The 25,582-nt window shown below is 36.3% G+C and overlaps 1 protein-coding gene across 3 annotated transcripts in view; it reads right to left on the bottom strand.

The window, feature by feature from the left end:
* Positions 1-4,094: 4,094 nt before the first annotated feature.
* PIP4K2A (phosphatidylinositol-5-phosphate 4-kinase type 2 alpha) overlaps positions 4,095-25,582 on the bottom strand; it is an 82,083-nt gene continuing 60,595 nt past the window's right edge. For 2 of the 3 annotated variants that reach the window (XM_034402132.3, XM_060685019.2), the window contains exons 4-10: positions 24,154-24,306; positions 17,148-17,294; positions 13,826-13,864; positions 11,216-11,329; positions 7,981-8,221; positions 6,405-6,508; positions 4,095-5,189 (exon numbers count right to left, since the gene is read on the bottom strand). In XM_034402132.3, coding sequence (XP_034258023.2) covers positions 5,109-5,189; positions 6,405-6,508; positions 7,981-8,221; positions 11,216-11,329; positions 13,826-13,864; positions 17,148-17,294; positions 24,154-24,306 — 879 coding nt within the window. In that variant the 3' untranslated portion in view covers positions 4,095-5,108. The remainder of the gene's footprint in view (positions 5,190-6,404; positions 6,509-7,980; positions 8,222-11,215; positions 11,330-13,825; positions 13,865-17,147; positions 17,295-24,153; positions 24,307-25,582) is intronic. The other variant, XM_087892812.1, reaches the window with a different exon arrangement.

The following is a 25,582-nucleotide window of genomic DNA, read 5'->3' as shown; positions in this document are numbered from 1 at the left end:
AGAAAGGGAAATAAATAGCAGACAACACTAAAAATGGAACTGGTTGCTCTATCACGGATAGACATGGTTCTCAGTAAATCAGAATGCAGAAGCTTGAATTTAAACACACACATATTTTTCCATATTGTATTCAGAATAGTAAAGTAGACTGCAATTTATTGACTCATTAGACATCTCTAACATAATTGAAGGTTGCATTTAAATTTGGATGGATATTGCCAGTGTCAGTTCCAAGATTAGTGCTTAAACTACAGTGGCCAGTATGGGATGGGGTAATTTAGTGGTTGAATCCACCCAAATATTAAGCCATAAAATATGCTTTACAAACATTAAAGTGGGTCCATAAAGTCAAACAATTACATTTTGTCTTAGCATAACGCATAAACCATGTTTTTTTTGCAATCAGACAAAGGGAATATTAAAGCTATCTACCAGGAGTCTGCTTAGATCCAAAGAAATTATTGTAACCATGCTGTAGCACAAACATACTCTCTGTGTGCAGCTCTTTAAAACAGCCATGCATTTTCCTGGGATCAAATGGCAGATACGGAATGATGCTATTTTCATTCTCCAAAGTACTTTTGCTCAGGATTTCCAAATTACATAGGACATATTGTCCATTCTATCTACAGAATAATTTTGTTTAAAGAACATCAAGACTTATTCAAAAAGAAATAAACACTGGGAATTTTAGCAAAAATAATTGAAGTATTAAATGATGACCTGCAATTATGACTGATGAAATTTAAAACAAAGAAACTGGGACAGAAGAATACAGGTAAGAATAGAAAAACTATCAATAGTAATAGGCACTAACACATTGAGTTATTTTGGAAGTGTCTAGTTAATAGTATCTCCAAAGCAGTGCTATTGCAATTTGCAGCCACGAGGTATTCAAGAGGATCTAATCTGAAACTTTTTCAAACTAGGTCCTCTGACATTCCATATGATGTTTTGAGGATGGAGACTTCATTAAACAAAAACTGGCTGGAAAATTAAATGAAACAGTATTCAATTAGAAAAACAAAGGATTAACCATTGTGGAATTCACCTGACGGACGACCCATTGTGTTAAACCATTAATTGGTTCAATCATATCTGAACATCTGCAAGAAATCATTAGGAAAATAGAGCTCAATCAAGAACAATAGGATTCCTGGAATAGGTTAACCAAACTGAGCAGCGCAAAAGGAAAAAAGGCTGTTATTTGTAACAACAATAGGGCAGAAGATAAGAATTCCATTATAGATGGTATTCTGAGTGAAAAACACACTGAAACGTGGAAGAAATTAGAACAAGAAGGGTTAAGTGCCCTGGTTATATAATGACAAAGCAATATAATAGATAAATATACCCAAATGTTTAAAAAAGAGAGATTGTGGCAAAAGCTAAAATATAAGCTCCCAAGAAACAATATGACCTGTGGCTATCAGCATATAGGAACTATTAAGAATGCCATGCATTTAAAAAAGAACAATAACCATATTTATAGGTTATATACATATTTAAACCTTTAATATAGTTTTGCTAGTTATGGAGGACATTGTTTTATCTTATTGATAAAAGGAGACACTCGACTACAGAACTGGGGATAAGTATAATAATTAAACAGTCAGGTACAAATTGGCCTGGAGAAGCGCTGACTGTATAACAAATGAAACAGAACGAACATTCTTTTTTTAGGGGAATGATGCTTTCACAAAACCTATCCTGCCTTTTTAAAAATATAGGAGAAAAATAATCAAAGAGGGAAAACTGAAAGACATGCCGTGTTTGTCATGGAGAGAGATAAGAAACAAAATGAAGGTAATATTTGGAAATATGAACTATGGTTCTTGGAGAACCATATTCTCCAAGAGCTGCATCACACTTTATGCGGCATATTAGGAGCTAGACTGTGAATTGAGATCCAGTTGGGCATTCAGAATTTTTAAAGGATGAAATGGATACCTTAAACCTTGCAGACTGCCCTTGAAACTGCAAAATTGGATAAAAAAATGCAATTAAATAAAAGGATCCAATATTTTTGGCTCCATTTTTTGCACATTGACCTTAAGAAAATGTGCAGATCTTATTTTTGTATATTAATTTAAGAGGGAATATGAAAAGGAACTAGTAGTAGGAACATTTGTCATTCTAGAGAACTACATCTATCATTTAAGTCTACACTGAAGCACAAAGCAGCATAAAGCTCATAATGTCAGGGAGCCTTATTTGAAAAGCCTAGGATAATATAGAATAATATAAATGAGAAAATACAATCTGTAATGCAATAAAAATTAGTTAAATTTATTAATAATCCTGAAAAGTCACTCATGGTAGTAGCATTTATGGTGACTGTTCACCCAATTACATTACATATCCAATTGAACCAGTAGAAATTCAGCTAATAAGAGAGATACCGCTTCATTTAGTGGCCATGTATCAATTGGGACATAGCTGGTCTATAAAACAGCAACAATATCTTCCCTGTGGAAATTTGGAGTTCATTTATAAAGAATAAAACCTTTAAAGGCATGAATGTTATAAAAACAAATTGGAGCCCAAGCAATATGTTCAAAGGAGTTTCTAAAATAGATGTGATATTTAGGAATAATACATGTGTACACTCTATCCCTTCAAATCAATTATTAACCACTGTTCATTTTACCCTAACTCAAAATTTTTGCCATGTTATCTAAAACTGAAGGATGCGATTTTGAGTATCATGTGCATGAATGGATTATTGAAACCTAAAACAGCACTTTATATTTTGAAACACCAAATAAAACTAGAATTGTTAAGGAAATGCATATATTATTCAGATGTGCCACAGCTGACATATATTAAAATATTGAAAGCAGCAGCATTATGCACAAAAATCAATCAATTGTAGACATTTATATCAAAGGAAAAGAACAACATAGCTGGTGTGAAGCAAATGCAGTTACTGATAGTTTATATGGCTTTTTGGGAAGTAACCCGAGCAGTGAGATGAGACAGCAGGATTTTCGTTGGTATTTTAAAGAAGAAAAAAAAAAAAAGCTTTATGCCCAAATATACCATGAATCCTGGAGCAGTTGAATGTTATCTACACTGGCAGATCCCAGTGATCTCCAGAGGATCAGCCAAGAATCTCTTCCAGGTATCTTTACAGATTCTAGCAAGATAATCCAACACTTTTAGCATATATATTATGTACATTAATACTAGGTTCCCCCCAATTCTAATTAGCTCCTTATTTAATAAATTTCCATTGGATGGTTTGGAAGGCCTGTGTAATTTGCTTTTGCATCGACACACAAACACACATCTAGCTTTAAAATGTCCTCAACTCTTTTCTAGACCAAATACGAGGCGTCAGGAGGAAGAATAGGATTAGTTATTTTTAAAAAAACCTATCAATTTTTGAAGCGTTATTATGGGGGGGAAAGAAAACCTACTGAGAAATATTTTAAAAAGGTAATAAGACCTTTTAAAAAAATAACCCAGTTATTAACAGAGATGATATTGCTCCTGACCACAAAGGATTGCAAGACCAGTTGTTATTTTACTAGAATTTTCTAGTTAACATTACATGTACTGAAATTGTAGCTGTACTGTCATTATATTAATAGAGAAGGCAATCTGGCACTCCAGGAATAAAATTATAAATTGCAGGGTGTTATTTCTTCTTAAAAATTGCCTATGAATGTCTATTTAAACAAAGAATTTTAAAAGGCACATTGTTTTTGCACAGGTCATACATACAGAATATAATTAAGCATCTCTAATTCTGTCCTTTTCAAAACCTCCAAAAATAAAAACCAGCAGATTGTAGGGAACAGCAGAATTTTAGGCAATCATTTAAACAATATAATTTAGAAAGACACAAAGCTAAATTAATATAATTAAAATAGCATTTAAAATACTTCAAAACAGTCTGTCACTGTTGTAAAAAAAGATTCTATCACAAGGGTGAATAAAATATATGCTCTGATACATTACTGCATGTTACAATCGAAGAAATTACTTTATCTGTACTGCAAAGTAACTTTACATGTAAACTTCAGATTCTCTAACAAACTCAAGAGCATCCCTGTTTTCCTTTCAATGTAAACAATAAAATATAGGGCTTAGAAAAGAATATTTTAATAAAATATTTTAAAAACAGCACATGTAAGCATTTAATGTCTTCCTTTGATCTCTCACAGATGAGCAAACCTTTCTACATTTTTGTTCATGTGGGAAAAATGCCATTTTTGCCCCTAACAATTGATTTTTCTAAAAAGCGTATTTGATTTTCTTTATACTATACTCAGTTTCTATATGATAAACATACAATGCAAAATCTCCATATTACAAGACAATTAAACAGTCTATATTTTTCCCACCCTGATCCTCAAAATGAGTTTTGCCCTTGGCAAATACACAGAATGATTATGGCATCAGAATTTAATAAAACAAGAGCCAAACTTCTGCGTTGCTGGAAGACTCTTTCCTGTTGCAATGGGCTTACTTAGTAATATAGGTTTTAAAAAACTGCCAAGAGGAAAAGCTTCCAGCAAATGGGGATTATTCTTAAGGAGTGCAAACATGCAGGGTTGTTAAGTGTAACATTCACAATAAGATCAGAGTCATAATTACCACCAATATTATCTTGCATCTTTCAGTTCAAATTTTAAACTGATCCACAGTTTACAGCTTTGATTCCAATATTGTAGGTCCCAACATGCACATAGATTTTTCTTCCCTTTCCACAATATCTTTTTTCCATTCATCTATTTCAGCTAATATCCACAGAGAGGTGTTGTTGCAATGCACATTGAATAGGAGCTGATCTATTTTAGTTATTATTAGTTAATTTATATCCATTTTTGCACACTCATACACACATACAATCTCACACACACATACATGTCAGAAATAGCTAAAACTATGCTGGGCATAATCAGGCAGCTGTAAAAGCAAATATTTCACCCCAGTAAGTCATCTTTGCCAGCAGATGTAAATGGGTGGGGTGGGGTGGGGGCTGCCTTCTGCAAGATAGAATGAGTTCTTTTTAAAAGAAGCTTTCATAAAGACCCCTTACACACTTGTAACAATTTGCTGCTTCTTCCAGACCTCATACTGTCCAAAAGAGCATTAGGTTACGTTAAGATGTTGGCAATAAAGTCCAAGAACCGTTTTGAATACTGTTCAGGATTAACTGTTGAAATCTCTGCACCAGCCTGTAAAACCAGAAGATGATGATGATGAGACACAAATTAAATTTAAAAGTTTAGGGCATCTTACATCTGTATTTCCCAATCTGGTGTTGTTCATTTATGCTCAGCTATTCCAATTCCCGGGTTAGGATAGGAGAAGATTGTCTAAATATACTTTCCTTTGTGCCCGAAGGCTGCACAATCTACCCAATTTTATTTTTCAGAGTCTATTTTTTTTAATGAAAAACTAGCATGCATCTCAAACATACTCTTTATTTCAAAGAATGCTTTGAATGCCATTAACTTTAAGACATTCATTGAAAATAAAAATAATAAGGAATAGAAATAGTTGATTTGTTAGGAAGAGTGTTTATCCAGGGGAGAGGAAAGGAAGGTTGGGAGGGGAGGAAGGAAGGGAAGGGATGGGAGAAGAGAGGAAAGATGAAGGGAGGACGCTGAGGTAGAACCTCCTCAGAAACTCTTATTAGATAAAATACCAGAGAAATTGAAGGAAGCAAACATTCATTCAAGATCTATCTATTCCAATCTTTGATCTTATTCTATTGTAATTGCATTTTTATGTGAATAAGGTTTTGACTGTCATATAAGAAGTCATACCCATTTACTATATACCAAGTTTGATTTGGTACTGGATTACAAAAAGTATATTCTGGTGCCCTGAAGAAGGCACGATGAAAATAGTATCAATAAATTTTGTGGGGACTTAAATTACTTAATTTAACTTTTAATAAAACCCAAACCTCTACACTCTCCATATGGATCATAGCCCACCCTTTGAGAAAAGTTTTGAGAGAAATCTTCAACATGTTTTCAAAAGTTGGGGTGATTCTTGAACCAATGAAAACTGCATTCTCTATTCTGCAAGGAAGATTCTACTTTACAGATCTTCAAACTATTTCCAGAAATTATTTAGGGTTCATAATAGCCTAGTTATAGGAGTCTCATAAGTAAAAGAGAAAATCCCTTCAGAAGAAAATGTTATTTGAAAATGGTTCATTCTCACTCAATAACACATTTTCAAAATTAACTGAGCCGTATTTGCATGACTGCTTTGTGAGACAAAGTGATAATATCTCTCACATCTGATCTCTCCTCATTGTAGACAGGCCTTCAGATATAGAGAGACAGGGGAATGTAAGCATCTTTATTGAAAGCCCTTTAATGGTCCAACCCCTGAAAATCCTTGACAGGACACTGTCAGAATGGAGGCCTACTCACCCCATGTTTCACAGTTTTTGCAGCATGGGCAGCTTTCTTTTTGGCGTCGTAATGAGTAAGAATGTCAATAATAGCCATGAAGTATACCTCTTTTCTAGCTGCATCTGTGGGGAAGGGAGTGGGGAAGAGATGGGGAAATAAAATTAAACTGTACCTAGGGAGATTGTTAAATAAACAAATATAAATTGGGATAATTGCTTCAACAAATTCACACTTTGAATTTGAACCCACATAATCAGTCTGAACAAAAGTTCCTCAAGTCTGACAATAGAGAGTATTGTGATGATGTGTTACTGGGTTGGGAGAGGAGTTCAAATATAATACATTTTATTAAACCTCTTAAAATCAGCTGTTCTTGGCTATAAAAGGCAGGTAGAATTCAGCACTTTTTATTGTATTCTATTTATTTGATTTATATAGCCACACATCTCACATATGTGACTCTAGGTGGCATATAAGATAACCTTAACCTTAACCTTAAATTGCAAGAAAATCTGTGCACATTCCACCAATAAATGTTTAGATTGCATTGGTTTGATAGAAGACAGCTAAGATATGAGTTCCTAAAAGTTTAAAATAAGAGAAGATAGTCCTGACTGAAAAGTATACCAAGATGATAAGGTACCAGAAGGAAAAAACTGAGAAACATTTGGAGGGGTTAGGTATGTTTAGTCTGAAGAAAAGACTGCAAGGATATAGGACAGCTGTCTTCATCTATCTGAAGGGCTGTCATGTACAAGATGGAAGAATTGTTTAGAGCTGTTCCAGAAGACAGGAAAAGAAACAGTGGATTTGAATGTTAGCTGGACATCTGGAGAAATTTCCTAACGCGAAAAGATGTTCAATATGGAGAAGACTATTCAGGATGTAGGGAACTCTTCTTGGCTGGAGATTCTTAAACGGAAGCTGGATGGCCATCTTTACAGATGCTGCAATAGTGGATCCATACATTGGATGGACATTATTCTAAATGACTTCAATAATCCTCCCTGCCTCCAATTTTGTAGATCTAGCATGCATTTTGAATAATGTAATTGGAATGAATTACTAGTATCACATATATATTGTATCTTACAGAGCTGACATAAAGAGAAATATGAATTTATGTGTTGATTTGAGCCAATGTTCTTCTCCAAGAAACAATCCCCTGATGTTTTCTTGGCAAGATTTTGGAAATGACTTGCCCTAGGGCTGAGAAAGACTAGTTGGCACTGCGTTACCCTGGCTATATGCCTAAAGTAGGACTAAAACTCACAATCTGCTTGTTTCTAATCTGGTGCCTTATCTACTACTCCAAACTGGTTCCTAAGTTAATGCATATATAATGGTTTCAGTATTTGAAATGCTAAACACTTGGAGACACACTGTGTGATATGTAATTGAAATATATAAATACAAAGCTAAATTGCTGTACTCTGTGCCACAGACTTTCTATAATTTTGTATACTGTTAACTTAGTTTCAACTTACTTAACTTAGTGTTTAACTACTAGAGCTAAGGAGAAACTCTATAAAGCATATTTCCACAGGAACCCTAATGCCCTTCATGTCTAAGACTTTATAGCAAAGCCACTTACTTTCATGGCATTTTATACCATAAACATCAATGGTTGGATCAAATTCTCCTGGGGCTAAAGGCTGCAAACTGTTCAGTGTATTTCCTGGGCTATCTGGAGGTGTTCCAACTGGGTGAGTCCCATCACTTTCTCCTTCCTCTTCCTCATTCTCTTCACATTCTACTTCCTCTTGCTCGGCTCGTTCAACATCATGAATTCCAACTAGCAAGCTGTAATCCATGAGTTTTAATTGAGCAAGGAACTACACAGCAATAACAGGAAAAAAAGGAATCCATTATCAATCAGAAAATGATACCTTTACTACATTAAATGTTAGTTTGTACTAGAATAGAGTTGTTCAAGTGAAAATAAAAAAGTGGGGTTTAATGAAAAATGCAAAAAGTATTTCAAGAATGTACAGGTAAAGTTAAAGCAGTTGAATATGATGTCTGCCCAAACCTGTAAGATTTCTGTTCCCACAATCCATATTTGGCAATGTTTAAGTCTCCACCACAGGTAGTCCTCAAGATTATGTCCATAATGGATCTGCCCATTACGGTCGCATGTCTCAATGATTGTTAGGTGAAATATCTCATCTAATGACCACCCCCCCATCTTTGTTTTCCCCAATGAACCATTAAACGAATGCCTGGGCCATTAAGTAAAGAATCGGGTGCCTCAGGGGTGCAAGAGGCCCTTGGAAGCCTAGTACAGACATAGGTCCACATGCCCTGGCCCTCTCAAGGCCTCCTTCACCCCCTGCCCTGTGCTCTACTCCCAACCCTTGGGTCTCCACAGGCCTTTTCACACTTCCTTCAGGTCAGGTGGGCCTTAGGTCTAATTCCCACCTGATCAGGACAAACATCCTCCTCCTCCTCACTTATTCTTTGAAGAGCTCTGAGGCCTTCCAGAATATTGGAATGGATTGCTTCTTTGTCTGACCATGTGGTACAGTTCTGGAAGTGGTCACCATTTTGTCCTAGATACAAAATGGCAACCATGTTTGGATCATTGCCATGCAGTCTGGAAATAAACTGCTTCATTTTGTTCTCTTAATGAGATCTGCACAGTGCTGCAGAAGCTTTCTGTAGCATTCAGAAGCTTCTGTATAGATCTCATTAAGAAAATGCAACAAAATGAAGCAGTTTGTCTGAGGGATACCATTTTGTCGCTGCCCACAAGTGGGTAGGACAAAATGGCAGCTGTCTTTGGGTCACCTCTGTGCAGCCCAGGGACATGTGGCCAGCCCTCTTTCCCCAACATGAGGTCCGGAGAGATCCAAAAAATAAGTGTGATGGGTGATGGACATGTGAGGAACAGGCCCAAGCACTGTGGCATTTTTGCAGGGTGGGATGGGGGACAGAGGCAGAGGGCACTGCAGCATCCCTGTGGTCAGTTTTAATGGTGAATGAATGGTGCAGGAGCATTGCAACCTTTGTAACTTTGAAATAGAGATTATGTAATTTGGGGATGTGTGTTGTAACTGAACATTCATTAATGACCTGTCGTATCTGAAGAACTGCCAGTATACCAAGGCCCCATATTTCAATTCATTTTGGTAGCAGGTGCAAGTGAAATAAATTGGATATGTGACAGACACAATTCTTTGCTGCAGCCCTAATCCGACTTTGATTCCTTCCCTTACATATCAGCTACCTGTTTAAAGTACCAGCCACAGAAGGTCACAGGAAAAAATATCAGGCTTACTTGGGCCCTGAAAGAAAGACTGGAACAGTATCATATTTACTTCCTCCCCAGCTTTCTAAGAGAAATGTTGATATACAAGCTATCTATATATTAAGGAAATGAAAGCATATTGATTAGTTAGAGCACATCAGAATGCAAACAGAAAACTAAATGAATAATCAGACAGCTCCAGAAAATGCATCTCCTCCCATAAAAAGAAACAACACTATGATTTTGAGATTTATTGCTCAACTCAGACTTCCCATAATTCCCAGTTTTCATCACAAATTGACAAGGCATTATAGGAACTGAAGTCTAACACATCAGGACCATACCAGACTGAGGAAAATCTCTAAAAAATAAAATATATAGTCAGTGTGAAAAATAAAATGCATTTAAACTGAAATGTAATTGATGGGAAAGCACAATCTTTTGCAGGATCTATCTAATTCTCGGAAAACATTTTTTTTAAAAAAATATGGTGAATATAAAATAAATTATATGATGCATTTCTAACCTTTATCAACTTGAGAATCTAAACTTACAGTAATTGCTTACACACAAATATAATATTTCTATAGGGATTTTAAGGAATAGCAACAGCACTTAGACATATATACAGCTTCACAGTGCTTTACAGCCCTGTCTAAGTGGTTTACAGAGTTAGCACATTGCCTCCAACAATCTGGGTCCTCATTTTACCGACCTCGGAAGGATGGAAGACTGAATCAACCTTGAGCTGCTCAGAATCGAACTCCTGAAGTGAATAGTGAGTTAGCCTGCAGTACTGCATTCTAACCACTGCGCCACCACAGCTTTTGTATGCTTGAATGCTGCACTAATCACCAAAAGATTAATTATATGGCTGATCATTTAAGAACCCACTAGATTTAAACAATGGAAAGACAATTTGATCCATATTTCACAAGCACATCATCAAATATTCATAGTGCAGATTAACAATCCAAAGTAAAATGCCAGGAATATTCAGGTATTTAAGAATAGAAGAGGCAGAATTATTATTTCATAGTGATAACATCTTAGAACTTTGCATCTTTTCATAAGAGAGGAATCATTTTATATTTCAGGGAACAGAGCAGGATTTAAACCAAAATGATCAATCTTGGTTGAGATCTGAAGCTTTTGACCAAAGGCAGGGCTTTACTGTTTATTACCAGCTTGTTTTAAATCAATATGATGAATCCTAGACAGTGCAGACAGCAAAGGTCCTTCAGCTTCATTCCTATCACTCACGGTCATGAGCGATGTGCCAACTTTTTGGTATCAATTCTGTCTTTCCTGATTCGTTGCATAGTTTTAATATTCATGAAAGCAGGCTGCCTTTTTCTTGTTTTCATTAACCCACAATATTGTGGCTGCTTTTAATGAACACCAGAGAGAGATGCTGTCCACAAAGCAAGTCCAAATCAATTTTTCAAGGAATACACATATATTGAATATATCTTTACAGGAACATATTGAAATATTTCAGTTAACAGCCATATCAGTTAGGTGGTACAACTGTATAAGTGTTTCTGGCAAGGATAGTGCCTTTGTCTAGAATTCTTACCTCAACATCCTTTTTAAGCTTTTCAAGGAACATCTTTTTGTTGGCTTCATTAATGTAAATTTTTTGACCATCATTAATGAAGTCATTGTCTTTAAATGTTGGCAGTTCTTTGGCCTAAGACAGACAAATAAACAAAAGTCATTTCAAAACAATGAAGGAACAGAACAATGAAATGTCAATTGTCTGAACAGAGCATAACTAATCATGCACAGACATTAAAATGCAAAATAACAGCCACCAGGGGGCATTATAGAGCTACAGCACCAGAATATAGTGTACCTTTTTCAAACATAAGATAAAAACAAATACATTAGCATATTATTTTCTTCTTTCATTAACACCCCCTGTGTGTTTTTATTTGCTTACATTACTAAGCTACAAAACATTCTGATCTATAAAATCAATGTTTGATACATTTCTCTATTCATTAATTAAAACATAGCTGACAGTTTAAACATCAAATCCTGTTTTGCATGGCAGGAACTAGCAAAAAAATGTTCCAAATATATCATTGATAACATATTCTGCAAGTAACAAACCAGGCAATCCTGTTCAGATGCTCTGCTAAAATGTGTGCTATCCCAGAAGTTCAGATCTGAAGCTTAAGTTGTCCCCAATTTACCATGATAAGAAGATGCAACAAAGATTAATGAAAGATTGAAAGTGAGGAGTTGTTAAACTGATTTTATGCCTTGCTTAGGGATCATAAAATAATGACTCCTAAGCAGGACAATATTATTTATTTTATAATTATTCATAAAATAATTGTATTATTTTCTTGTACATAGTTTTGTGGGGAAAAACTGCACTGTAGGCAAAGAAAATTAAAAATAAGGGTGATGTAATTATGAATAAAAACATCAGAGGAATATTGTGAATGATAAATGACCATAAAAATTTTTGTTTTTGAATTACTTATGACAACTTATCAAAAGATGGTCATAATGCTAAATCCAACCTGACCAAGCTACTGATTATGAAGAATCTGTGACTAGCAAAAAGCTATTGTCATCAAAACTTTAATCTGAATTTTTACCCTAAGAAAAGACCTGCACTTGATGGCCTAACTGCTTGTTCTAATTCTATGATTGCATTAAACATATTTTAATATATACTAGTGTACATTTCATGCAATACAAGAAGCAAAGTACAGGGAAAAAGTTGTGGAAATATATCCTCTAAGTAAGGCAGAGGTCTTCAAACTTGGCAGCTTTAAGACTTGTGGACTTCAACTCCCAGAATTCTCCTGCCAGCATAGCTGGCTGGAGAATTCTGGGAGTTGGAATCCACAAGTCTTAAAACTGCCAACTTTGAAGACCTCTGAAGTAAGAGCTAATATTTGGTACAACAGAAAAGATAAAGGACCCAAGACACAGTTGTATATATTAGAGCACAAGTCCCTCACTAGCAAGAAATTCAATCAACAACCATAAATAACTGTATACTGTAACTACAATCATCTATGTCACACTATAGAACTCCTAGGAGAGAAAGAGAACCACAAAATGCTCCAGATTACTCATGCATAATCTATATACACCACTGTAGAAATTACCTAAGCAAAATCAAAGCATTGGCTGTCAGAAGCTGATGATTGTGGAAGCCTATCACTCTTCTCTAAACCAAGAAGTTATGTTATGTCCAAATATATGTTTTGATAAAGTTAATATTATCACTGTCAAACTGTCACAATGAAAAGAAAACCGCCATTATGTTCAGAAGTAACTCAGTTGGTAATGATTTCCCACAATCATTTGCACAACAGTCTGGACAGCCTCATGATAGGAAACTGATTTGGGGTTTCTATTTTAACAAGCAGGTGATCACTTTTGGATTTAGCTTAACTGATTCTTCCACAATACACTGCCCTGAGTCCTTTGGGAGTAGGGCGGTATACAAATTCAATAAAATAAATAAAAATAAAAGAAATAAAGAAAATAAATACTCAACTCAGCCTTCTCCAATGTGGTATAGTGTTGGAACCACAATCCAATTTTGAATTCTCATCTAATTACATTAGATGAGAATTCAAAAAATTGTGATCTGGAAGCAATCAGATTGGAAAAAGGCTATTCTAGGTCAATATAAATGAAGAATTCAGAAGATTTAGACTCTTGACAAGCATTACTGTAAAAACGGGACCTCCCCATATTAAATTGAAATGTGTTTTTTTAAATCTACAGCTTCTGAATTCTAGTACTTTTGCCTAAACAACTGACGCGTTTCAGATCTATAAACAGTTTTAAATAATTTTTCCCATTCTCAACATTATCATGACTGCTTTCATTGACAAAAGTTGGAATAATTTATTTATACTTCATTTTTCAGGAGGTTACTAGTACAGCTTAGAAAAAAAAATTAAAGTTATAGTCTCATGAAATACATAAGATTTGATTAAAGTAAAATCATACTGGATGCAGTCTGCCACCAAGAAAAAGCCTCACATGGGTTTGCTTTTAAATTGAGATCAGTCTTATACTGATTAAGGTTAAGGTGTAGAATTGCATCTAAGAAAGTTGCCAAGAATAATACTCCACAACTAACATAAATTTGCCCTTTTTTACAAGTTGAAGGCAGATGACTAAGTATATAAATATAACTTTGCCACACCTTTTCTTTGTCACTAGCTTCTCTTGCTACTGTTGAGCCCTGAAAGAAAAACACAGCACATTTTGTCACTAGAACAATACTGAATAACACACTTATAGAAATGTTTTCACCATCAACTCATTCTAGTCCCTCAAACTTACTGTATTGTATTATGAACAAATATAAAATTCAAACATACTGCATTAAAATATAATAAGAAAAGAAATTTCTTTTCGTGGAGATTTGGATTTTCCTGGTCCTATTACTATTTTCTTCTACTAAGCATCTGGAGTCCATTAGCTACTAGCATGTCAGCCATAACCAATTTTTCAACAGAGGAAGTGTCGCCTGGTTAGCAATGCTCTGGTAAAAGTCACACATAATTATTACAAACTATTACATGTATTAACCTGTTTCTATAGATATATCTTAAACTTCAGCCTGTTCAAACATGAGAGTTTTAGTGGTTTTCCTTATACCTCTGGAAGGAATTTGAAGTACTGGTATTAATAAAACGATTGTCACCTTGTTTTACAATCTGCACAGATGTGTCCATTGTGTAAGCATGTATCTACCCCACAACTATCCCACTTCCTAGATTGTAATTCACTTGCAAAATGATACAGAGTATAGTGTGTTATTAAAAAAAAAAAAATCATACATTTTATAAAATGAATCCAAAATGTTAGAGATCAATTAACCAGTCAAATGTGTCAAAAATTTTAATATATTGATAATAGAAGATAGTGCAATTTAATATTTTATATTAATTCAAAATAAAGAATTATAGGTATGAAAATTAAAATAGTAACACATCTACCAAACGTTATACCATTATATTTTACTCTTATACCAGCTACCAAAAGCAGATGAGGGGAGGGCACCTAGCTCTCATTTAATATTGTCACAAGTAGCATCATAATACAGTTCAAAAGGTAAACTGCCATTTTCCTGCTAGCATTTTTGGAGTACAGGTAGTCCTTAGTTAACAATAGCAATTGGGACGAGAACTTCCACTACTAACCAATGCAGTCATAAAGCACGATGTCAAGCCCTTCCAAAGCACCTCGAGGCCCATGTGATTTGGAGAATGGCATACGCTGCGTTGGGAAGAGAGCCTAGTGTGCCCAGGCTAGGGGCAGATTGATCGTGCCTTGTCAGCAGAGGGAGGAAGATGGTGAAAGCATGTGGGTACCACAGGGGCTTTGTACGATGGCTAGCCATGGTTTAATCCCATGGGGATTGAGAGAAAATATTCCTCAGTGATGGTGGCAGTGCCGGCAGTGCCAGGGCTGAAGTGGAAGCCCAGGGTTGGCAGCTGTCAGCTCATACCACTAAAGGCCCGCGCCTCTACTTCAGTCCCACTACTGCCAGAACAGCCAAAAGGAAGGGAGATTGGCAGGTAGGATGAACTGAAGTGCTCTATTAGTCATAAATGCAGACTGACTAACAAGCACCTGAATGTTGATTATGTGATTGCAGGGTCTCTGCAATGGATGTAACTTTGGAGAATGGGCCTAAGTATCATTTGTTCAGTGCAGCCATAACTTCAAAGAGTTTCTGAATGAACAGTCATTAATCAAGGAACAACTGTGGTTAAATAATCAAGAGCATGAGGGTATGCAGAAAAGATGCAGATAAGGAAGGATGAGTGTGTGGGCGCTGAGGTTGGGGAAAGTGAGCAATGGTGTGAAAGTGGTTGGGGAAAGTGAGCAATGGTGTGAAAGTGGCCGGTATGGCACTAGTGGAGAAGGGCTGGAAAAGGGTGTGTGGGTGGGGGACACTTACCCCTTCCCTGCTGGCTTCCCCACTGACATTCTAGGTAAGTAATAGGGAGAGATTCAAATGGTGACCATATGATCTCAGGTACTACAATTGGTTGTAAGTGTAAAGGCAAACCAGTTGCCAATCACCCAGATAGCAATCATGACCACAGGGGTGCTGGGACAGCTGGAACTCTTGAAGACTGATCGTAACCAACATTTGTTCAGTGCCATTGTAACTTTGAATGGTTGTTGAATAAATTGTTGTAGGATAAGGACTACCTGTGTATCCTAGTTTTCCTCTGGGAACTTTCATTAGTAAATTCTAGGCCACATCGAATGAAATGGCTTTGATTTCCACTTGAATAATATTTATAGGTCCAGGAGCTAAAATATTTATGTTTCTTAAGACTGTTATTCATTCATGGTTGATGGAGGGACAGAAATTTTACTGAAGTGAGAAAATGGCACACTTTCACATCCAAGGATGTGAAATAAACTTGATAGCGACTTTTTGAACACCCAGGTAAATTGTTAATTATTACATTTTTAAAAGAATGTTGATAATAAAATATTGATAATTTACATTCTAGAAACTGAGCTATCACATTCTATAGTCTGCAGTTATACCAGTCTCTCTTAGCAAATCTGAGAATCTTTTTAAAAAATTATATGGGAAAACACAATATTTTCTTCTGCTAATACAACACATATTACTGTTTAAAATAAAGTACTCTGAAGGCTAGTCAATCAAGCTCATATGTAAAGTTTTTTTTTCTTAGCCATCTCACTTCCTAATCCTAAAACTAAGGAAATGAAGCAGGATATGGCAAACCAATTTGAACCAATCAGACTTCAAACAACAACTGCATAATCACCTCTTTATCCACTCAGAGGAAGTAAGATCAATGAGGCTTACTTCCTGGTAAATGGATATAGGACTGCCATTTAAAATATATTTAATAGAGGTGACAAAAATAGAAATGGCTTAGTATGGCTTTTTAGTCATTTGCTAAAATAGTTTCAATATTAAATGATGCAGGGTACTGCTTTAATCTATTGCAGTACTGCTATTCATTACGGGAAAAAAATCTGTGTGCAGAATACAGCTGCCTATAAAATGCATTAAGGATGAAATAGCCTCTTCAGCTATTTTTTTAACCTTTCAAATGGCTTTGATTGAAAGCATTAGCACTTAGCTACTTTAGCTAGCATTTCTCTGCCTAGTCACTTTACAACACACATTATGTTATTTTCATAAAAGGTTTTGTTGGATAAGCTGCAAATGTTATTTTAATAAACACATCTCAAAAATATCATTTGTTGAAATGTTTTAATGCACTGTAATTACTAGCTTTACAGTACCTAATAGAACTGTCCCTTCCTTCTTTCCTTCCTTCCTTCCTTCCTTCCTTCCTTCCTGCCTGCCTGCCTGCCTGCCTGCCTGCCTGCCTGCGCCTTCCTTCCTTCCTTCCTTCCTTCCTTCCTTCCTTCCTTCCTTCCTTCCTTCCTTCCTTCCTTCCTTCCTTGCAGGACTATTAACAGAATTACTGTAATGCCACAGGAAAAAACTTGCTTACCTTTAAATCATATTTTCTATAAACAGATAAACGATGGCTGAATACATTTCTTGTAACAATCATGTACACTTCAATTCCATCAACAGTAAGCCGGTACATGCCCAAAAATTGTGGAAGTAGTGTGTTCCCATGACATTCCACTATAAACTACAATGACATTTTAAAAAAAAGGAATATTAGATGTTATTACATATTTTTCTTATATAGATACCTAAAGTGATCTCAAATCAGACAAGTAATTACTATGAAAAATTACATTATCAAGAAATAGTTAAAATAAAAGTTTTTGAAGTATCTATATCCTTTAATTACTGATGGCATTTGCATGATGAAGATTGCACAGAATTAAACATTCAATAAAGCTGTGACAGGTGAACATGCAAAATTCTTAATTTTATTTGAATGTGTTTCCATTTCCATAAACGTTTGGAATCTATATAACCTATCAATTTTCTTCTCTACTAATTCTCACCCTGAACCTGCACCTCATGATTAAACAATTCACTTGAAGCAGGTAAAAACTATGTACTTTCATTTCTAAGATTTCAGCATTCCCTCACAAAAAAAGAGGTCCTCCTTGGAGCCTGCCATTTGTAGATATATGAGAGCTCTATACATATATACCGTGTTTCCCGAAACACACATTCACGACTAACCATTTTATAGGTTAATTCAACTGCCTAATATGCAGGAAACCCAAGTTCGAATCCGAGTAAGGTATGGCTAGCTGAAATAGATCTATACTAGTCTCCCTTTATTTCTTTATCAGCAAAATATAAATTTGGTATAAAATGGTTTGTCGTGAATGCGACTGCTTGAGGGCTCCTGGATTGGAGCTGAAAGGCGAAAGGGAAAGAATGCTCCTTCCCACATGTTGAGGTAGACCACACACACACACACACACACACACACACACACACACATTTCTATCTGTCTGTCTGTCTATTTGTCTGTCTATTTGTCTGTCTGTCTATCTATCTATCTATCTATCTATCTATCTATCTATCTATCTCTATCTATCTATCTATCTATCTATCTATCTATCTATCTATCTATCTATCTATCTATCCTCTCTTTTTCTCTTCCTCCCCCACTCAAAAAAGAGTATCAAAACCAATGAGAGACTAGCTGCAAAGCATCCTATGTTGTGTCATCAACAACATAGCAGCTTTTCAACTCCTCAATACTTCATGGCATTGCTGGAGAATGGGAACATCCTGAGTTACAAAGATTATCCTATTAACATTGGATACTCAGTAGGTATCTCAACTTTTCATACACATTTATATAAAATAAAAAATTATAGCTATAGAGCAATTTTAGTGTATGGAAATGTACTAAATATATGAATAGCTGATATTTGGTTTTCTGTTATTCAAAATTTTAATAAAGCTAATATTTTATTTTCAGGAGAACATATTCTTAAAATGAAATTACTAAAGTACAGAAGAAAAACACCTAGTTCTGCATTAATTATAAAATGTGGATGCCTTGACATTATATGAATTAATTTTTAAAAATAATTATCATAATAAATACAATGTATCTGAAGGCAATCCCAATTTTGAATCATTGTCTTCTTAATTCAGGATAATCACAAAATATGAATGGAAACACAGGGAAGAATATGCTTCAGGAGGTATAGAAAAAATTGAAGTATTGAAACATAATAAAATGTTTGATGTAATACATTAAGTAAGGTTTGTCAGATGCAATATACCAGAACCATTACTTGCATTGACCAAAGCAGTTTCTTTAATGTTGATCACCTATTTACAAGAATCTCAATTTCCTTTGGAAATGGCAGGTAAAGGCATCAAGTCTGGCTTCCTTATTTCTTCCCACAGAGTAATTCCATGCTGGAATGACTTTTTACTGCCCTCTCTCCTTTAGCCTGTGATTCCAACGTATCTTAGGGCTCACATAAAACTACAGTGCTGCTAATAAATTGTGGCTTTTGATTAATTTCATAAGCATGACAATGATGCTAAATAACTTTGGCCTGATGACATTTTCCGTGATTTGTAAGTGCATTATAAACAGATCTATCTATCAGTAATAAAGTACATATGCAGATTTTAATTCAGTAGATTAATTTGCTCTCCTGATTATCTCATGAGACTAAGACTAGTAGGCAAGGCCACTTAAACATCAATTCTTCCTTCTTGTAATGAATTTAGTAGCAGTGATTAAGTAGAGAATAATCCTTTCTATTATACCCAAATGAAGCTTCCATTTTGTATTCTTATGCAGCAGTAAGACTCTAAGACAACTGATAGCTAAAGTATCTCTCCTATGTTCACTGTGGACAGAGTAAAAAACATAAAGCATTCTAGTATGATTAGCTGAGTAAATGTTATTAGGTGTGGTAATACCACTACAGTGCTATTGCTGCTGGACGAAAAGGCGGTTTTCACAAAAAGTTGGCAATATCCCAAGATCATAGTAGTGAAATCTATCACTATCATCTGAAATTGTACAAAAAGCCACTTGAAACTTCTTTGTAATGAAAAAGCCAGCCTTTATCTGCATTAGCTTTTAATTTTAATTTTAATTTTAAATTTTAATTCCTGGATTATTGTAATGCTCTCTACATGGGGCTCCCGTTGAGAAGCACCCGAAGGCTCCAACTGGTCCAGAATGCGGCCGCGCGGGTGGTGATGGGAGCAATGTGGCGCTCTCATGTAACCTCCCTCCTGCGCGAGCTGCACTGGCTCCCAGTGGTCTTTCGGGTGCGCTTCAAGGTTTTGGTTACTATCTTTAGAGCGCTCCATGGCTCAGGACCAGGGTACTTACGAGACCGCCTCCTGCCACCAATAGCCTCTCACCGACCAGTTCGCTCCCATAGAGAGGGACTCCTCAGGGTGCCGTCGGCCAAACAATGTCGACTGATGGCCCCCAGGGGGAGAGCCTTTTCTGTGGGGGCACCTACCATCTGGAACGGGCTTCCCCCGGAGTTACGAAACATCCAAGACTTACGCATATTCCGCCGTACCCTGAAAACATTTCTATTCCAACAAGCTGGTCTGGCCTAACTCTCCCTTTTTAATTGGCTTTTAAACTGGCTTTTAAATTGGGTTTTTAAATCTCTTTAGATAAATTTGGAAGTTTTTAATCTTTGAGCCTAAATTACTTAATCTGTTTCTTAATAGTTTTTAACTTCTATATGTATTTGTATTTATTATGGCTGTTCACCGCCCTGAGTCCTTCGGGAGTAGGGCGGTATACAAATATGAAAAATAAATAAATAAATAAATAAATTTGTAACATCATTGTTTTTATATTATTTGTATCACTATTGATACAGTACAATAACTTATCATCTTGCCAGCCACTGTCATTGCTGATCAAATCTTTACTTTATAACAATAATTGTCTCCACTGACTTTGTTCACTTTGTTCTCTGGGATTTTGATCACTTCAATAAATTCCAATTTAATTGTGGACAGAGTTTATAGTTTTGTCAAAAGAAATGAATTTTTCATTTGGATTCGAAATTTAAAGTATATTCTAGAATTTTGCAAGTTCATACAGAATGAATAAAAATCAAATTATATGAAATTGAATTTTTATTCCCACAGTATAAAATCCTGAGCTATAATGCTTCATGTGAGAATAACACTTAAAAAATAGAACTGGTTCAGATTCTGTCAGTTTTAGAAAAGAATTCTACAGCAAGGGCCGGAGCAGTTCTTTCACATTCGTATTAATCATTGGTACAGTTTAATTAGACCATTTTCTAATTAACTTTGAGAAAACTTTTTCACAAAACTTTTAGACTATCAACTATGAAAATATTTAAAGGTATATTATTCAGAAGTTGTAGAAATCTGAATCATTTTGGTTCTGTCATAGGATAAATTAAAATAAACATGCAATTTCATTATCTAGACCAGGGGTGTCAAACTCATCAGGGTTGTGCTTGACTTCGGGGGGCCAGGTGGGCATGGCCAACTCGACATCACTCATGGGGGGGGATCCTCCTGCATGCCAGCGAAAACAGAGCTCGAGAGGGGGATGCATGGCCCTCCCGAGCTCCGTTTTTTCTGGCAGAGGCACTGCGAGCCAGTCCTTCGCTGTTTCCAGGGCAGCCCCTGTGGGCCAGACCTAAGCACCCCACGGGCGGGTTGGATCCGGCACACGGGCCTTGAATTTGACACACCTGATCTAGACCAGGGTGCCCAACCCCCAGGCCAACTAGAGGGCTGTGGCGTGTTTAAACCAGGCTGCAGGAGAAATGGGCAAGGGTGCATGCATGAAGCTCCAATTGCACAAGCGGAAGGCGTTTCCGCTAATGGAGCTACACGAGCGAGCACAAGCATCCTCTGCTCAAGTGCCCTGTTCGCGCAAATGGAGTTTTGCGCATGAGCGCAAATACCCTCCACTCATGTGTAAAGCTCCATTTGTGCATTTGGAAGGCACATGTCCGCCACTCGCACAAATAAAACTATGTATGTATGTGTACTCCTGCCATTCACACACACCCTGCACCAGGTCAGGCCGCCAAGCTGAAAAGGTTGGGACTGCTGATCTAGACAGTGGTGGCCATGCCTTTTGTCATCTGAGTCCATAGATGGCATCAGACTTATGATGTGCAAAATCATAAGCAATTTTAGGAAAATCCAAGCCTTACATGATACAAAGAGGAAATATTTGTTGATTTCTTTTTTCATCCTTAATTAGAAACATATCCTTCACAATCATGGCTAATATGGCTCTTCTGCATTACTTCTTTTTGGATATTTATTTATTTATTTATTTATTTATTAAATTTTTATACTGCCCCCTCTCCCGAAGGACTCGGGGCGGTGAACAGCCAAAATTAAAAAACATACAATATAAATATTAAAATACATTTAAAACAAAATTAAATCCCTAATGGCTTTCCCCAATTTAAAACCCCTTACCCATAAAATTCACCAATAAAAATTGTAAGACAGCCCGGCTTGCCGAAATAGAAATGTTTTCAGAGCCCGGCGAAAGGTTCGGAGGTCCGGGATCAGTCGTATCCCTGGGGGTAGCTCATTCCAGAGGGCGAGTGCCCCCACAGAGAAGGCTCTTCCCCGGGGGGGGGGGTCACCAGTTGACATTGCCTGACCGATGGCACCCTGAGGAGACCCTCTCTGTGGGAGCAGATTGGCCGGTGGGAGGTTATCGGTGGCAGAAGGTGGTCTCGTAAATAACCGGGCCGTAAGCCATGGAGCGCTTTGAAGATGAGAACCAGTACCTTGAATCGCACCCGGAAGACCACTGGAAGCCAATGCAGCTCGCGCAGGAGAGGTGTTACATGGGAGCGCCATGTATGCATATAGGTAGTTGCTTTCTTACAACTAGTCGCTTAAAACCATTTGAATTTGCCATAGACTTAAAAAAAGTTTCCTGAAACCATTCTCAAAGCCCCCTCCCATATTATATAAGCACATTTTGACACTTGGCAATCAACTTGGATTTATGACAGGTTGTAGCATTAACCACAATTTGCAATTTTTTTTTGGCCGATTTGTAATGCACTAAATATAGTCAGCTAAAATGCAGATATCTGTAAATTTTATTTCTAGTACAGGGTTTGAACCCAATACAATCACAGCTGACTATCTGCATGTGAAAAGTCCTGATAAAGGATGAAATACAGAATGGGTGTCAAACTAGATTTCATTCAATTCAATTCAATTCAATTCAATTCAATTCAATTCAATTCATTAAGGGCCGCATCAGGGTTTGTTTTGGACCTTGGAAGACCAGGTGGGCACGGTCGGGGTGGATGTGGCCAGCTCGATGTCACTCATCCCCCCAGCCCCACCACAGGTGCCCCCGACATGAGTGACACCAAGCTGGCCACGCCATGGCCCGGGGTTGGGGACTCCTGGTGTAGATGAGAGTTATCAAATTCAAGGTCTGCAGGCTGGATCCTGCCGTCGCGCGCTTAAAACGTTTTTATTTCATCAAGCTGGCCTGGCCTAAATCATCTCCTCTTTTAAATTTAAATTTTAAACATAAATTTTTAATTTGTTTAATTATGGGGTATTTTAAAATTCAGCCTAAATTATTTAATTTGTTTTAATTTATTTTAGATTTTGTATTTCCTGTGTTTTATCTTCTGGCTGTTCACCGCCCTGAGTCCTTCGGGAGAAGGGTGGTATAGAAATTTAATAATAATAATAATAATAAAAAAATGGGGTGCTTAGATTTGGTCCATGGGGTTGCCCTGGAAAAGGTGAAAGGACCAGCCTGCAGTGCCTCTGCCAGCAAAAACAGAGCTAATGAGGATTGCATCTGGCCCTCTAGAACTCCATTTTTACTGGCAGAGGACTGCAGGGGGCCATTATGGCCAAAAACAGAGCCTAGGAGAGCCACACGTGGCCCTCCTGAACTCCATTTTCGCTGGCAGAGGCAGTATGGACCAGTCTTTTGCTGTTTCCAGGGCGGCCTTGCGGGCAAGATCTAAGCATTCTGCGGGCTGGAGTTTGACACCCCTGAAATACAATGTCACCTGATGTTCACTGTATCTACTCATAAGCCTAATTCCATTTGCAAGTTTTGGAATATACCTCACATCCTCACCCAGCCTGCCCAAAGTCAATATGTGAAGATTTTATTCTTGGGCCTAATCAGATAATTGTCAAGATAATTTTTCTTCCTTCCAAACCTTTCATCATTGTTCTAATAACAGAAGAATGTATAGATTTCAATTTTAATGAGGTAATTTTGACAAATGCTTGCTAAGAAACATTCAGGGTATCTTTTCAACTACTATACAAGAAGCCAACATAAGTAAATAAATGCATAACTATTATTCAGCATAGATTCATTTTAATACAGAATAAGATTAAAATTTTAACAAAACTTCTAGATGATTTTGAAGGATTTTTTTAAAACCATGTGTATTACAATATACAACAAATGATAAATTCAAGAAAAATAAATCTAAGTTGCAATGCCCATTTCTTAATTTTATCAATGAAGTATAATTACAACTATCTCATTCTCAAAGCAAATAATGAATTACCTGGTGGTATTTCTTCAGTATATTGTGCATTTCTGCTACATCTTCACTTGTTATAGTTTTGATGACATATCTTTTGTCATAAGAGCTGTGGAATCGGGCACCACTCCGAGCTGAAGAATCATTAGCAAGTGGACAACTTCTTGTCAGAGAATTCTGTCATATTAATTAAAGATGGTATCAGAATTAGAAATTAATGTAATTAAGCAATAAAATGTCTAACTGGACTTGCGATACTCAAACATTACTTGGATTATATCAGAAACATCTTACAAAAAGATCAGAGTCAAAAAATCAATTAATAGTGTTGTGACATTTGTAAATAGATTTATGACGCTTCTAAAGAAAACAGGGTAATTAAACAGTACAAGAAACAGAAAGAAAACATTTCATTAACTGTAACTTGATGGTATACTGCTGCTGAGAAAGAATGTTTTCAGTAGAAAAGAGTTTAGAGAGGGAAGGAAAGTTTCCAAAAGCATAAAGTTTCCAATATCTGTCTCATATTTTGATACTTCTTCAGGTTCATTTTGAAGAGGAATATCTTGGAGCCAATCTACTTTGACCATGTAATAAAGGATTGCACACTGAAACAAATGGCTCAAGAGTGAATATATTGGTGAGTATAATGTGCTCAAAATATACCATTCATTTTAGTTCAAATTTAATTTAAATTGAGCATGCTTTGTCTTGATCTTCATGCTTAAAAGTTAGGAGAAGAGCAGTTTGTATTTGTAATTGGAACTAAAATCAAACTTTATTTTCTGAATTGTTTTTCAATTTCACATCACTTATACAATTTAATACAAAGAATTAATATCTATGTGAGAAAAAAGAGGAATACACAAGAAACATGCTAGCCTGCCATCCAGCAGGCTGCTAACAATAATTAGAAGCCTATCCCTCGTCATACATACAATACAAGCTGAAATTTGACATTTATTCTTCTGTAAACAGAAAAAGCAATTGATAGATGAGCAAATGCATAGGCTTTCTGTAAGACAAAAGTTTCCATATAAATATAACATAGTTCTAGGCACTTAAATTGCTTGATTAAAGTGCCTCTGAAATGGTGCTTATCTCAATTCTCATCTTAGTGTGTTCTGAAAATTACTATGAAATTAGAGCAAATTGTATTAAGATATCCGTCCATCCATCCATCCATCTACCCATCCATCATCGATCTGCAACATACAATGCCATTTTGAAGGAATAAAGGTGCATAAAAAGCTTTCTTGCAATTACAACATGGATCCAAGAATGTCAGTTCAGGTTTCTGAGCAGAATTTAAAATGCAGGTCATTTCATTAAAGCTGATATCTTCATTAAAGGTTATGTTAGTTTATATTTGGGTAAATATTCTAAATGGCATAGCTGAGTAAAGCTACAGAAATATATCATAGACCAGAAGTCACCAACCAGTGGTCCATGG

This window comes from Pantherophis guttatus, chromosome 4 (assembly GCF_059756535.1).
Source record: "Pantherophis guttatus breed Tessera chromosome 4, ASM5975653v1, whole genome shotgun sequence".
Lineage (NCBI taxonomy): Eukaryota > Metazoa > Chordata > Lepidosauria > Squamata > Colubridae > Pantherophis > Pantherophis guttatus.
The sequence above is the reverse complement of the archived record's forward strand: the minus strand, read 5'-3'. Positions and strand labels throughout refer to the sequence as shown.